The 14120-nt window shown below is 36.6% G+C and overlaps 1 protein-coding gene across 2 annotated transcripts in view; it reads left to right on the top strand.

Annotated features, from left to right (window-relative positions):
* The first annotated feature begins 621 nt into the window (after positions 1 to 621).
* RDX (radixin) overlaps positions 622 to 14120 on the top strand; it is a 70179-nt gene continuing 56680 nt past the window's right edge. Inside the window, exons 1-2 of one of the 2 annotated variants that reach the window (XM_059930406.1) lie at positions 622 to 849; positions 13497 to 13570. In XM_059930406.1, the coding sequence (XP_059786389.1) occupies positions 13559 to 13570 (12 nt within the window). In that variant the 5' untranslated portion in view covers positions 622 to 849; positions 13497 to 13558. Of the gene's footprint in view, positions 850 to 8327; positions 8390 to 13496; positions 13571 to 14120 lie in introns of those variants that run through there. The other variant, XM_059930407.1, reaches the window with a different exon arrangement.

Below are 14120 nucleotides of genomic sequence, written 5' to 3'. Positions count from 1 at the left end.
TAAAAATCTGCACTCTCGATTGGGGCCATATCCATCGAGGTTTCGGTGGGGGTTTAAAAATTGCCCCAGAAAAAGCAAGTTTTTCTAGTTGGGTAAATTCTGCCAAAATAATGTAAAGTTCTTTATTGCATGCATAAATTCCTCTAAGGCAGGTCTTTTTCTCTCTCCAGGTCCAGGATTTTCAAGCTGAACAGTCAAGTAACACGCTCGACTCGGTTCTGGATTCCCCTCGGGGAAGAATTCCTCCTTGGGGGCGATAGAAACGCCCTCGGTGAGTTTTCCGGCACCAGCGGGAGTTTCAAGTTTCCACCCGTCGAGGGGAGGCGGCGGGCCCACTCCCAGCTCCGGGTTGGGCGGCTCCTCTTCCCTGAGCATCGGGTTTAGCTCAAGCCCAGTCCTCACCGGAAGGAGTACCCCAGCCCCGCGCTCTCCCCCTTTCCCTCCGGGCTCCGGAGCCGCAGCCCGGCCCTCGCGCGTCCCCGCCCGGGACGGGGACCCCAGGCGACGCCCCGCGCGGCGGGCGGCCGCGAGCCCGCGGGCCTGGGAGGGGCAGGGGCGGGGCGCGGGAGGTCTGGCGGCGGCGACTGCGGCGTTGCTTCTCGGGACGCGGCGCGAGGCCGGCTGGCCGGCAGGGGGAGGCGGGGGGCGTGGGGCAGCCCCGCCTTTCCCGCGAGGAGCGGCCGGGCAGCCATATTGCGGAGCTGTCTGCGGTGGCGGCGGCGCCTCTCGTCTCTCGCGGCCCATCGCTCCCTCCACCGCCTCTCCCTCCCTGCCGCAGCCGCGACATCCGGCGCCGCCGCGCAGCGCCCCGGCCACACTCAGGGCGGGAAGGAGCCGCCCGCTCTCGGGGTAAGCCGCCGGCGCCCTACCTTCCCCCACTCCCGTTCCCGGGCTTGGCCGGAGACGCTGAGGTGGCGGCGAGAAGTTTCGGGGCCCAGTGCTGCCCGGCGGCCGCGCCGCGAGGGCCGCGGTGTCGCTGCCCTAGCAGCCCGGCTGGCCAGGCCGCATCCGGGGCCGCGGGAGCCGCGAGGCTCTGCCCGAGTCGTGGCTGCGGCCTGAACACGCCGGTGCGCGCTTCTCCCTTCGGGCGTGGGTCCGCCTTCAGCGTCCGCCCCGGACCCCCTCCGCCTCGAGCTCGGTCGGGTTCCCGCCGCTCGGTTGCGGCCCCGGGCTCGGCCTGGCTCGTCCCTTCTAGGCAGTTTGAGAATACAGATTTAAGCCTAGGAAAAATTACGTTTTGCCATGTAGGGAAGGAATTTATTACAACTTCTTCTCCCCGGCCTCCAGTTTGAAAGTAAGGGTGTTGAATTACTAGAGAACGTGTGTTCCGCCCTGGTGGCAAAGGGATGTTGCCTTACGGGGTTTGGGGCGCGAATCTCCCTCAGCCACCCGCACCCGCGCGGCGAGGGCCGCCGTTCTGGCCCCGGCTCTACCTGCTGCTTCTACTGCTGAAGGCGGCCTCCGAGCCCCATAACTTTCTTCGGCCTTTGAGGCAGCCCAGTTTAGTATCTTAGACCCCAGTAGACAAGTTGAGTACATTACAGTTCCCCCTTTCTTTAAAGGGTTGTAAACTTAATTCCCGGGCTAACTTTGAAAGCGGGGTGGGGGGCACTGCATTATTGCAGTTTAAATAGAGCACTTCACTTTTTATACAGATGTGGCATGGTTCTTCAACCATTCACAACATGTATTTAGCGTTCTTTACCATTAAGGAGGGGTTATTAATGAGGCTGGAAATAGGTTAAAAGTCAACTTCATCAAAGATACATTTTAAAATATAGTTGAGATTTGTGTAGAAGACATTTTAATGAGTTCTGTGGCACTAAGACGGGCCATGATGTAAATGTAAAAACCCAAGATAATAAGGGTTTATTTGATAAACGAGCACTTGGACTTAGACATTGCAATCTATTGTTTATGGAGCATACATTTTTTAGAACACTAAATACTCTTTTATATTTCGGACGGAGCTCTGAATGAACAATTGCCCCGTTCATTTTGCTGGATAAATAATGGCTTAATCCATTTGCCATAACAGCATTATTATCGATGGATTTAAGAAGAGAGACTAATATTCAGGATTGCATTTTTTTTAAAAAATTTCAGTATTACATTACTTTAACCAGTGGGCTTTATCTTCCAGAGACTAATTACCTCAAATGTGGTAAAATGTATTGAATAAGACCTTTCTTTTGAAGTTAATGGTATCCTGTAAAGTTGATTGCACTGACTTTGTTTCTTTTGCTAAACCACTTTTTTTAATATATGATGGGATTTAATAAACAATACATTATTAGTGAGGAATGAATAGACATGCATTGGAATTCTTTACAGTTTTATTTAAATGAGACAAAATTTGTGGCATTTAGGAATGTTAAATTCTTGCCCTAGTGGATTATACGTTGTTTTGTTCACTCCAGTATTCATTCCCAAGCATGGCAGAGCATGTAGGAGAGGCTCAGAAGTTAAATGTAATTAATTTCAGCGTGGGGAAAGTATGTTTAGTCTGTCCTTTGTTTTGGACATTTGTATTAACTGGAAATTAAACTGATATCCTTTTTTCTGTGGCGGTGAGAAATGACAGACTCTGCTGTTCTTTCTCTTTTGTTAACTCTCAGTCTCAGGGAGAGAACAAGGCTTATTTCTTCTTTTTTTGCTTCACTATTCCCAAGAGCAGAATTGGATTTTATTATTCATTTTTATCTTTGGCAGGCAGTTGAAATGAAAGTCTTTATGTACTTTTATCTTAATTTCAGTTCTCAATCTTCTAATGTAATCTGTGTATAGTCTAATACAATGGAGCCTGAAATCTTGAATGATGATGGGAGTCTTGTTTTTTCTTCCATTTTTAACTTGATTCAGTTCAACTTGTACAATTTAAAGATGGCAAATTTTAACCAGTATTTCCCAAAGACCAAAGCCTAGAAAAATGTGTTCTATTAAGATTGTGAAGATAGCCATGTTGGTGAACATACTTGATAGGGTAGAGTTAATATCATATCGTGCTATTGCTGTGAATCTGGGAAGTTGAGGAAGTCACCCTTTCTTGGATGGCTTGGACCTCCTGCAGACCAGGAGCTAGTGGGCACTTCTCACGACCCTGATACTATCCTTGGGGTACTGGATTCAGTGGAACTGGATTGGGTTGCTGTAGACTCCAGCTTTACAAGGTTATTTTAAACCTCATGGTGTTAAAAGCCCTTCAGGGAACTCCCCTAACTTATGCAGCAAGTATATCCTCACCTGTTTCGTGATAGAAATGGCCAGTCTGACCCCAGAGAGTTCCTGAATATCTAGCCTCTTTCAGAAGAATCCTGCCTTTACTGTTCATATTAGTTCCTGGTATATTTTTCAATATTAGTTTATAATGAACATATTTTAAACCATTTTTAAAGACTATAAAATTAATAAATTTTATGACAAAGTTAAGAAAACCCAGAAAGATGTTAAGGAAAAAGTAAAAGTTCTCCCCAGCTTCCCAGAACCCCACCCCCCCACCCCCCACCTCTCCCAGTCCCGGTCTCTGTTTTTCAGAGGTAATTGCTATTAGCTATTCCTTGTAGTATATAGAAAATGCCAATATTTATGCAAGGGTAAACATATACTTTATATATATCCCTTATTTGCAGTTTTAAAGTCTTTAAAAATAAGGTTATTTTGTAACAAACATTGCAAGGGTGTTTATTACTGTGTTGAGCATTAAGTAATTAGTATTTCTCGGATTTTCATCATTTGAATGAAATAAAAATGGAATTTCTGGTAATCTCAAAAGTGTTCATGTACATGTGCAGATTTTCTTGATTAATGATTGAAGGTGAATTCACTTTTTTTTTTTTTCTTCTAGGGTATGGTATATAACTGACACTGAAAAGTGGTGTTCTTTAAAAAAGGGTTTATGATTTTGGGTAGTGAAATGTCCCTATTATATATGTAGCTTTTTACCTGGGAACTGTTGGGAAAGGAAATATGGCCCATATGATTCAGTTCTTTATTTCTTTGTTCCATTTAATGGTGAATCCTAGCTTTAACTTCCTGGAAGAGAGGGGTTCTTTCAGGTTAGTAGTTGTATAGGTTTTTTTTTTTTTTCTTTGAATAACCAGTATGTATAGAAACTTGCAAATTCACAAAGTTATTTTTTTCCTATTGCAGTGTCAGTTACCTTTTAGAAGAATTCTAAAGTACATTTTATAGAGGCTAGTTACATATGTAAATACGGTATGCATATGAATAGGATGCTGTAGTGACACTGGTTCCTTTTCTGCTTTTCTACATAATTTACATACATTTGAAATAAGAAACTTTTGGGTTCTAGTAAAGTTGATTTATTTGAAAATGATATTCTCTTTACTGTTAACCATTTGGAGAAGAGGTCAGCGAACTGGTTTGAAGGCCACATTCAGCCTACTACCTTTTTTGTAAACAAAGTTTTATGTGAACACATGATGGCTCATTGGTTTACATATTATCTATGGTTGCTGTTGTGCTACAACAACAGAGTAGTTGCAATAGAGGCTGTATGGGCCACAAAACCTAAAAAGTTTACTTAACCTGGCCCTTTACAGAAAAAGTTTGCTGACTCCTGCTTTAAGGTATTATTCATACATTCAGACATTTATAGTCATATGCCAGATATTCTTTGCATTTGTTCAGTAAGATAATGAGAACGCCACACTCTAATGGGAATGTACTTGTGCCATTTTGTATACCATGAAGTGTTTTTGCTTAAGTGCTCTTTGTGTGTATAAACTGGAGTTCATATTCAGTGTAACAGTGTTGTAAGCATAGTCTTCTGTGATGTGAATTCTGGATGTTTCTTGTTTTGTACTTTAAAAAAACCCCAAAACTTCTTGTTGTTTCTGTAAATTAACTAATAACCTTTTGATAAATTAACCAGAGTAGTTGTTTGTAACTGAAAATCCTGTTAGTACTCAGAATGATGTGGGTACGAGTATAATAGAGGGACCATTAATAAAAGGGAGAATGGGGACATAGGAAATCTCAGCCATGGTAATTGAATCTAATCACCCTTTGGCTTTTATTGAGTGTGTGGGATGGACTAAACTTTTTGTTAGACATCATGAGCGCTCTTGATATTTAAGCTGTCTCTAGATTCTAGACTTAAGGAAACTATAAAAACCTAGTTTGGTTATTAAGCAAAGTTGGTATATATAGTTGACACTCCACATCTGTGGGTTCTGTCAACCTTGGATTGAAAATATTTGGAAAAAAAATTCCAGAAAGTTACAAAAAGTAAAACTTGAATTTGCCACATGCTGGCAAGTATTTACATAGCATTTACATTGTATTTACAATTGTTTACATAGCATTTATATTGTATTAGGTATTGTAAGTAATCTAGAGATAATTTAAAGTATATGAGAGGATGTGTGTAGGTTATATGCAAATATAATATTTTATATTTATATATATGTATGTATGTATATAAATGTACATATATTTTGTGTAAGGGATTTGAGCATCCCTAGATTTTGGTATCTGCAGAGGGGTCCTGGAACCAATCCCCTGTGGATACCAAGGGATGACTGTATACCCAAAGTGCTTACTATTTACATCTAATCATCAAGCAGCATGATACTTATAGATATTATTAAATGTGTCAAATTAGGTGGCCTTTAAATTTAATTTGATTGTCAAATGAGATTATTGAAAGAGACTTAGAGATGATAAAGGCTTGAATTTGGGAGACCTCGTTGGGAGAAGTTTTTTTTTTTCCTCCCACGTTCATGGTTGCTGTCTTTTATAGCCTATTGCTTTCTAGTTCGCTCACTTTACAATGTAAAAGATGAGAGGAAAGTATTACCCTTGATAATAAAGTGAGTATTATATATGAACTTAATTTACCAACAAAATCAACAAACATCTGAGGCCTTACTGTGAGCCAGACACCATTCCAATTTCTCAAAAGGGGGATTGAATATCTCAAAAGTTAGAAACTTAATGATAGAACTGCCATATAGCCTTATTGACTGCATGAGCGAATACTATCTAATTTTAAAGATATTTAAGAAACATATTAACTTTATTCTGTTTTGAAAATAAGCTACTGTAATATCTAGTGTTTCAAAACATATATAGAATTGTGAGAATTCCTCAGGTCAGTTTGAGACTTTTCTTCTTTTCTTCTACCTAGGTGACTTACATGAACCTATCTTTGTTTTTCCATTTTTAAGTGTTTATTATATGAATTTTTGATGTTTCCTTAACTATAAGATGAAGAAATTGGACTGGATTTAGCTTTCTTACCTTTTAGCATTTAAACTTCATTTTTGCAAATGGTAATGTATTGTTTTTCCACCCTCCTAGGAAGCAATACAGGTATGGTGTTTCTTTTAAATTTACAAAATTCATTTAGAAAAGAATTTAAATTCAGTGTAAAACTTTGCTTTGTGCCTATATTTGTTTTAAGTGCTGGAAATTTGCTTTGCATTTCCAGTAACGTGTGTTTTGCTTTAAAATGTTGAATATTTTATTTCCTTGAACAAAAGTCAGTTCCTACAAAAGCAAGCACTTAATACCTTATTTAGAACTGCATGCCACCCTTACAGGATATTAATTTACAGAGGTGACTATACCAGTATTAATGTGCACTTACGACAAATCTTTAGAGGTAGTCTTTTTGACCTGAAAACAACAGAGGATAGAGCTTTAACTTCTTGAAAAGCTCTGGTAATTGGGATGAGCTTGGCTAAAATGATGTCAGAGGAAGGCAGAATAGGGTAGCCAAAAGAGCACAGGACTTGAATTTAGAAGGACCTATGACTTTGTTGACTAGCCTTATTACTTTGGGCAAGTGACTTATCTGAATCTTAATTTCCTTAATTAGAAGAACAAGGGATTGTGATACTTATCTTGGGCAGAGGGAGGAAGGGCAGTTATTAGGAAGATTAGATAATGTAGGTAACATGGCTGAAGAGTGAGCATTCTACAAATAATTCCATTTACTACCCTTGTCCTTGCTTTTGGCCTTATTTCTTTTTTGCAAAATGGAACTAAAAATTCTTGTCCTCTGCTTCACTTGTGGAGTCACATGGCATTATATAGGTAAAAGTACAGTATTATTGCTATTAAATTCAGTACTTAACAGAGCTAAAAAATTTAATAAGCATAGTTCTTTGTATATTCGAGGTTTTAAACCTGTGGGTCTGTGAACTTGAATAGTGAAAAAAGTTGCATCTTTTTTTACACGTTTTCCATTACGAATGTGGGCAGCAGTAGCAGAGACTGTTTCTAATAGAAATTGCAGATATTTTCATGATGCATAACTGTTATTGCAGATCTCAAAATGACATTTAATACCCATTACTTAAAGTTTAATTATTAGATACACTGGTAGATATTGTGATTTAAAGGTTAACAAAGAAGCATATATATTACTGTATCATAAATTTGTGCTTTTTATATTTTTGATATTATAATTCAGTATGATTGATTTTTTAAATGTACTATTGTGTATTTTATTTTGTGCATTTAAAAATACTTTTCTAGGAAGGGGTTCATAGGCTTTACCAGAGGGGCCCCGGTTGGGGAAAATAATGATTAAGAACTTTTTTTTGTGGATGCCATTATTGTGTTAATTTGACTGCCAGAATTACCTTATTAATTCAGTTTATACTTCTCTTTGTTACCCTGCTTCCCAAACCCCCAGTAAGTTGGCAGAGGACTGCGGAGAGACCACAGTTATGTTCAGGGAAGGTGTCTCAAAAGACAGAAAAAAAAGTACAGTTAGACTTGGGGAAAAGAAATTCTTAAGAGTAAAATTAGGCAGCCTGGTATAAATTATTGAAACATCACTGTAGGCCCAGTATGGACAGACTTAACACCTGTTTTATCACCTGACAGGTGGGGAGAGTCTCTTGTTGTGTCAGTGACTAACAGAACTCAAGGTGTTAAGCGTGAGGCTGTTTTTTCCATTGTACTGCAGAAAAGAGGCTGTTTTAGGATCACCCTCAGAGTTAAAGGACAAAGAGAATGTTTTATGTGAATGTTTCGTCTGAGAAATGTGGCACTGTGTTTGAGTACTTATTCATACGTTTTCTGGAAATGGGAGATATATATGCTGGTGGCATCTCTTAATACTGCTTGCCATGACAGTGCTTCATTGGTTCTGTGGGAGTCAATGTGGAAAACAGGTAGGGTAAGACCACTTTAAGAAATTTAGGAAGAGTGGGGAGGAAGGAGTAAATGTTGTTTCAATAATTATTTATTATGAGGGTAGAGGGGAGAAGAGTTGATTTTTATTATACATCTTTGATATACAGTGGTTTAGGTGATTATATGGTGTCATTTTTTTTAGAGAAGAAAAGAAGGCACCGAAACACAGTTTTCAAGATGAACCAGTTAGAGGTACAAGCTCAGGACATATATCTAGGTACCTTGGCTTTTCATGTGCCATTTTATTAAATTGTCCATTGTACTGCTAACAGCTGCCATTTTCAAGGAAAAAAATATGCTAATACAATCAAAGGAGGACTAGAAATGTACTGTTGAGGTTAAATAATATTATCGTGATATAAATATTTTTTAATGATCACTAAATTGGCTAAAAACTTAGGTTTTAACTACATTTATGCACAGCTTCATCCTAAAAAATTTAAGGTAGAATTCTTATGTATGTCATGATATCTTATGAATAAACTGGTATATAGACAATTTAGTGAAATATATTTTTAAAATTCTTACCTGATTTTTAAAATTAGTAACTTAACAAAAATAAGACCCTGATTAGTATTAAGTGCTCAGTTCTGTATATCCAAATATCCTTTGTAAGGGTACCTGTTTTTTTACTTAGTGATAATAGGTGGCTACGTATTCTGCCTTTTCACTTATCCTTATGTAAATGTTGACACAGTCTGTCCCCCTTGTTTTCACATAATTTCAACATTAATTGTGATTTTGATTTTAATCATTGGCTGTTATAATATCTTTGTACTGCTGAGAACATCTTGGTACAGATTATTTTGTCTTATATTTATTTATTTATTTGTGGTATACTTAGGAGAGAACACTGGTCTGAAAATACACATTTTTAGAAGCTTCTTTTAGAAGTAAACCGTATCCTTATTTGCAAAGGCTTTTTGTTAGGCCCCTCACTTCCCAACAGTTCATATAGATCATTTAGGCTTGTTGGAGATTTTAAAAGCTTAATGTGTATAAACTTGGTTTTGTATATGTTGGCCTGTGATATATTTGTACTTTTATGTCACCAGAGCACTCATATTAAACCTAAAGCTTTAATATGGATTATTTTGCTTGAAAGGTCGTTTTCTATAGAGTATAACTTGAAGTAACTCTAATATAGAAAACTGGAATAAATTATTTCTTAAAGGAAAAGGAAAAAACTCTACCTTTATTTAGTTCCAGTATTTGAGTAATACAAAACTTAAGAAATTCTGCAAAACCTGACATACGTGATGTTTATTTACCTGCCTAGCTGGTCCTATGTTTGATGAGTACTCTTTCTGTAATTTGAGTGCTGTAACTTAGTTTATAGTCTGGCATCCAGTTAGTGTTCACATTTTCCCTTTGTTCTTCCTTACCAGTGAGAGATGGCACAGGAAGGGCAGAGCAGCCAAATGGCTTAGCAAACAAGAATGATCAGTACATGAGCAAGCTCTCTTGAGTATCTGCTAACTTCTCTAGGGTGTGGCCATGGGGCCTGATATGGTAATGGAATGCTAAATCAAGAAGGTAATGTAAAAATTGATCTCGGACAATTAAAATTCCTGGTACTGTACGCTGGTAGGAGCAAACCTGAAATACCTCTATAGGGAGACACAGACAGCTCAGGGCTTGCAGGAATCCCACACTGGGTGGGTAGTGGGTTAGGGACATGAGCTTTCTGTCCAAAATTACAAACTCCATAAAGAAACAAGTCATAATGAACTGGAAATAGAAAATTTTATAGTGACATAAAATAAACATTATAGGGGTAAAATGAGGATTCAGTACAAATTATAAAATATTGTAGGAGTAAAAGGAGGATTCAATACAAATTATAAAGTAGTATAGCATTAAAATTTTTTTAAAAGACCAAAAGTGAATTTCTAGAAATTAAAATATATAATCACTGAAAATTTAAACTAGTGGACAGGTAAAACATTAAGAACACCATTCAGCAATAGGAATTGCTGAATGGGAGAGACAATGGCTAATAATTTTCCAGAATTTAAGAAAAGCATGAGTCTTCAGAATAAGGAAGCTTAACAAATCTTGAACAAGATAAATAAAAGGAAATCTGAAGAACACACACACACATACACACACACACAAAATCTTAAAGGAAAGCAGAGAGAAAAGGCATATTACCTCAGAGAAATGAGTTAAATTGCCAGCAGACTTCTCCTCATCAGTAACAGATGGCAGAAGAAAACTAATATCTTCCAAATGCTGAAGGAATAACAATTTAGAATTCTATATGCAATTAAATTATTACTTAATGAAAAAAGGAAATATTCATTAGAAAGATATAATAATTCTAAACCTTTACTCACTTAATAACATAGCCTAAAAGCATATAAATTAAAAACTGGTAATTTATAAGAAGAAATTAACATCCACAATCTGAGTTGGGAAAATTCAATACATTTTTTCTCAGTTTGATTAACTAGACTAAACTGAGAGTAGAGAGACTATAAACAAAACATTAAATACTTACTCTGGCTTGGTCTAACTTATCAGATGCAAAACATACATTATTTTCATTTATAGCTGGAACAATCAAAAAAGAAATGAAACTGACCAAGCACTAAACATAAAGGAAATCTTAATGAATTCTTTGACTAGAGTATATAGTAAACTTAGAAATAAATAATAAAAAGACAGTACTCTGCCCCCAGGCCTCTGACCATTCTATTTGAAAATTTAAAACTTATTAGTAGTGAGTAGAAATCATAATTGGAAACTGAAACACCTAGAGCTAAACAATAATGAAAAAACTATATATAAAAACCTATGTGGGAAGCCACTAAAGTGATACTTAGAAAAATAGTGGAGTTTTAAATATAAGGTATTTTTCCCCAAAATTATTCCCTCCAAAAGGAGATTTATATTTGTTTCATAGGAACTGTCTCATTGCAAGATGTTCTCTTTCTCTTGAGCATGGAAGTACTGTTTAAGATAGGCACATTGACCTGAAATGCCTTTACTACATGTCAGTTTGGAAAGCTCATGGAGCTCATCTGATAAGTGATTTAAATGTAAAAAAGAGGCTAAGAAGTCTAGAGGAGATCTGGTTTTAAAAGTCACTTAAAAATAACACATCTAGTTATACTGTGGATATTAAAATATATTCCAACAATACAAATAGGAAAAAATAACGTCCTACTAATGTTTTCTATAAATGGGTAATTGTGGCTTGGGATAAAAATTTTAATTTTAGTGATAGATTCACAAAGTACTTTATGTAGTCTGGAAAACTTAACTGTGATTCAGAAGTTTGATATAGATGCTCATGTCTGATGTGTGAGGAATTTAGATTATTTTACATAATCAGATGATAATTACTTTAAAATAGTCTCACTGGCAAAATAGGGAGATCATTTTACGTTTGGAATTGCCTTATGGTGGGACATATTTAGTTTGTGACCTTAATGCATGTTATTAGAAAAAAAAGATTGGAAATTACTTAGGTAAACTTTCAATTTCAGGGATTAGAATATGAGCCTCAGAGTAAAAGCCAATTAATGAGAAGAAAAATGATGAGAAAAAAAGGACAGAAATTAACAAAACAGAAAAATAAAAGAAACAAGAAGATCAACAAAACTGAAAGCTGGTTTTTAGACCAATAAATGAAGCAAACTTCTGGCAAGATTAATCAAGCAAAAGCGAAGACAAAAATTAACAGTATTAGGAATGGAAAGGGGATCATAACTGTAGATGTAGTAGAGATATAAAAATAATCATGAATATACCATGAATAACTTTATAGAAATATGTCACCAAGACTTGTGGAAAAAGCAGATTTGACTGTGGGGTGTAGCGATTTAAGCCATGTTTTAGCCATGTTGTATTTGAGGTATCATTTAGATATTGAGCAAGCCAAGTTAGCCAAGCAAGTCTGGAGATACAGATTTGGGAGTTACTAGTTTATAAATGATGTAAAAGGTTGGTTTTTGAGGCTGTTTTAAGACCTGAGATGAATTTGATAGTAGGGATGAAAGGAGGATTTAGAAGTGGAAGATAGGACTGAAGTACAGTTAGGTTCATGAAGGTAGGTGATTGTAAGTAGGGAATATTTATCTATCATTTCCTAGCTAAGAGTTAGGAAATGAGGAATTTAATACTTCTAACTGAATTTCATAGCCCATTTTATTAGATAAGAAATTTCTCCTGATGAAGTTCCCTGTATGGGGAGAGGTTCATTGACATGTGATTGGCTAAAATTTAGAGAAATGACCTTACTTCGATCCTTTGTTTTTATTTCAATTTGGAGAATTTTCAGTTTTATTAATAATAGTATCTTAAAAGGCAATTGATAATATATTTTTAAAATACAAAATTAACTCTATATTAATTTAGTTGATAGTGTAATGAATGAAATTTCTCGGCAGAGATATTACTTACATAAGCTGATTTTCAGGTAATTAATATATTTCTTACTGTAGGTTTTCAAATTGGAATGATAATCATTTTTTTCTGGACAACTAAATGGTTAAAAATGTTACATCTTTTGGTAGGTTTGTAGGGGGAAAATCCAATTTTGTTAGATGTTTGTGAGAACATTTACCCTAAAATAGCCCATCGTTCTTCTTGGATTAAGATTTACTTCTTTTGCCTGAGCGGGAGAAGGTATAATTTAACATTGGTCTTCAGGACAGTTCTGTATTTCCGTGAAGGCCATTAGCTTGCTGATGAGTAGCATGCAGATTACTAGTGTGCAGACTATGGCTGTTTTATCCACCTTAGGTGAAAAAGTTACTCTTATGTTATTTGTCTCTACTTGGACTTTTAAACTTTCAGGGAGGAAAAATAATTTTCTTTAAAAAGTTATCTTTTTGTAGTTTACATTAATCAGTATTTCCTTTTTTGTCTTTGGCAGTACAGAAGAAAGGTTGAGAAGTGTTCCTGAATTCATTTCTTTAGAATCTGAATCTATCTGTTCTCTTCTTTGCCGTCCCTCTTTTCTACCAGTTTGGGTATAGGGGCGAACTTGACTCAGAAAGAGAAAGCATTTGGCCCTTAGTAATCTCTCCTTTGCTATGTGTTGTCTGTAATTAAATTAAAACTTTTAGTTGATGATTGAGATGCTTTATGCTATGTTATTTGAGATGTGTGCTGTTTTAAATCACAGATATAAGTATTTTTAAAGAATGTGAAATAATAGAAGACATTGAAAATTAGAATAAAATGAGAGCTCCATGTTAATTGTAACATTTTAAAATGTTAAAGTTTTATTTAATCTATACAAATTATTGTTCAGCAAAAACATTACTGTATAAAAAGATAATAGATCAATTATGCTTTCTTTTCTTTAACAGAAGAACAACAGAATTCATAAAAGTGAAGAATTTTTAAAGAGGGTGACAAAAAGAGAAGGAAAATGCCGAAACCAGTAAGTGTATTTTATTACTTTTGACACTGCTTACTTAATAAAATATCAGTGGCATTAAGTTCCTTTCGGAACAAGGCAAAGTATTATGGTAGAGTTTTGGGGGGAAAAAAAGCACTGATATTACTGTTGTTTGTTTTAGATTAATGTGGCTAGAGTATGGTGTTATGTGGGCCAGTGATGAAGAGGTTTAGGTAACACTGTAATTAAGATTACTACAGGTTGTGGGGTCAAACTTAGTTCTTATCCTCACCCTAACACTTAACCCGACTGACCTTTGTTAGATTAGTTCAGTCTCTCCAATTCTTAATTTCTTCACATATAAAATGGAGATATAATTAGTTACTTACTGGAGAGTCTGGTGAGGATTAGAAGATCCTGGTGAATATACATTCAGTGCTCAGTAAAAAGTAACTTAGTGTTAAACAGGAGAAAATAATGAGAGGTCAGAAGGATCCATGCAGTATTAATTTTCTCATAATTCTAGCTTTGATACTAGTGATACCAGTGCTGATATTATATATAGCCCTAGATGTTTAATTTAATGGTATAT

This window comes from Balaenoptera ricei, chromosome 8, assembly GCF_028023285.1.
Source record: "Balaenoptera ricei isolate mBalRic1 chromosome 8, mBalRic1.hap2, whole genome shotgun sequence".
Taxonomy (NCBI): Eukaryota; Metazoa; Chordata; class Mammalia; order Artiodactyla; family Balaenopteridae; genus Balaenoptera; species Balaenoptera ricei.
Note: the sequence above shows the minus strand (reverse complement) of the source record. Positions and strands in the feature narration are given on the sequence as shown.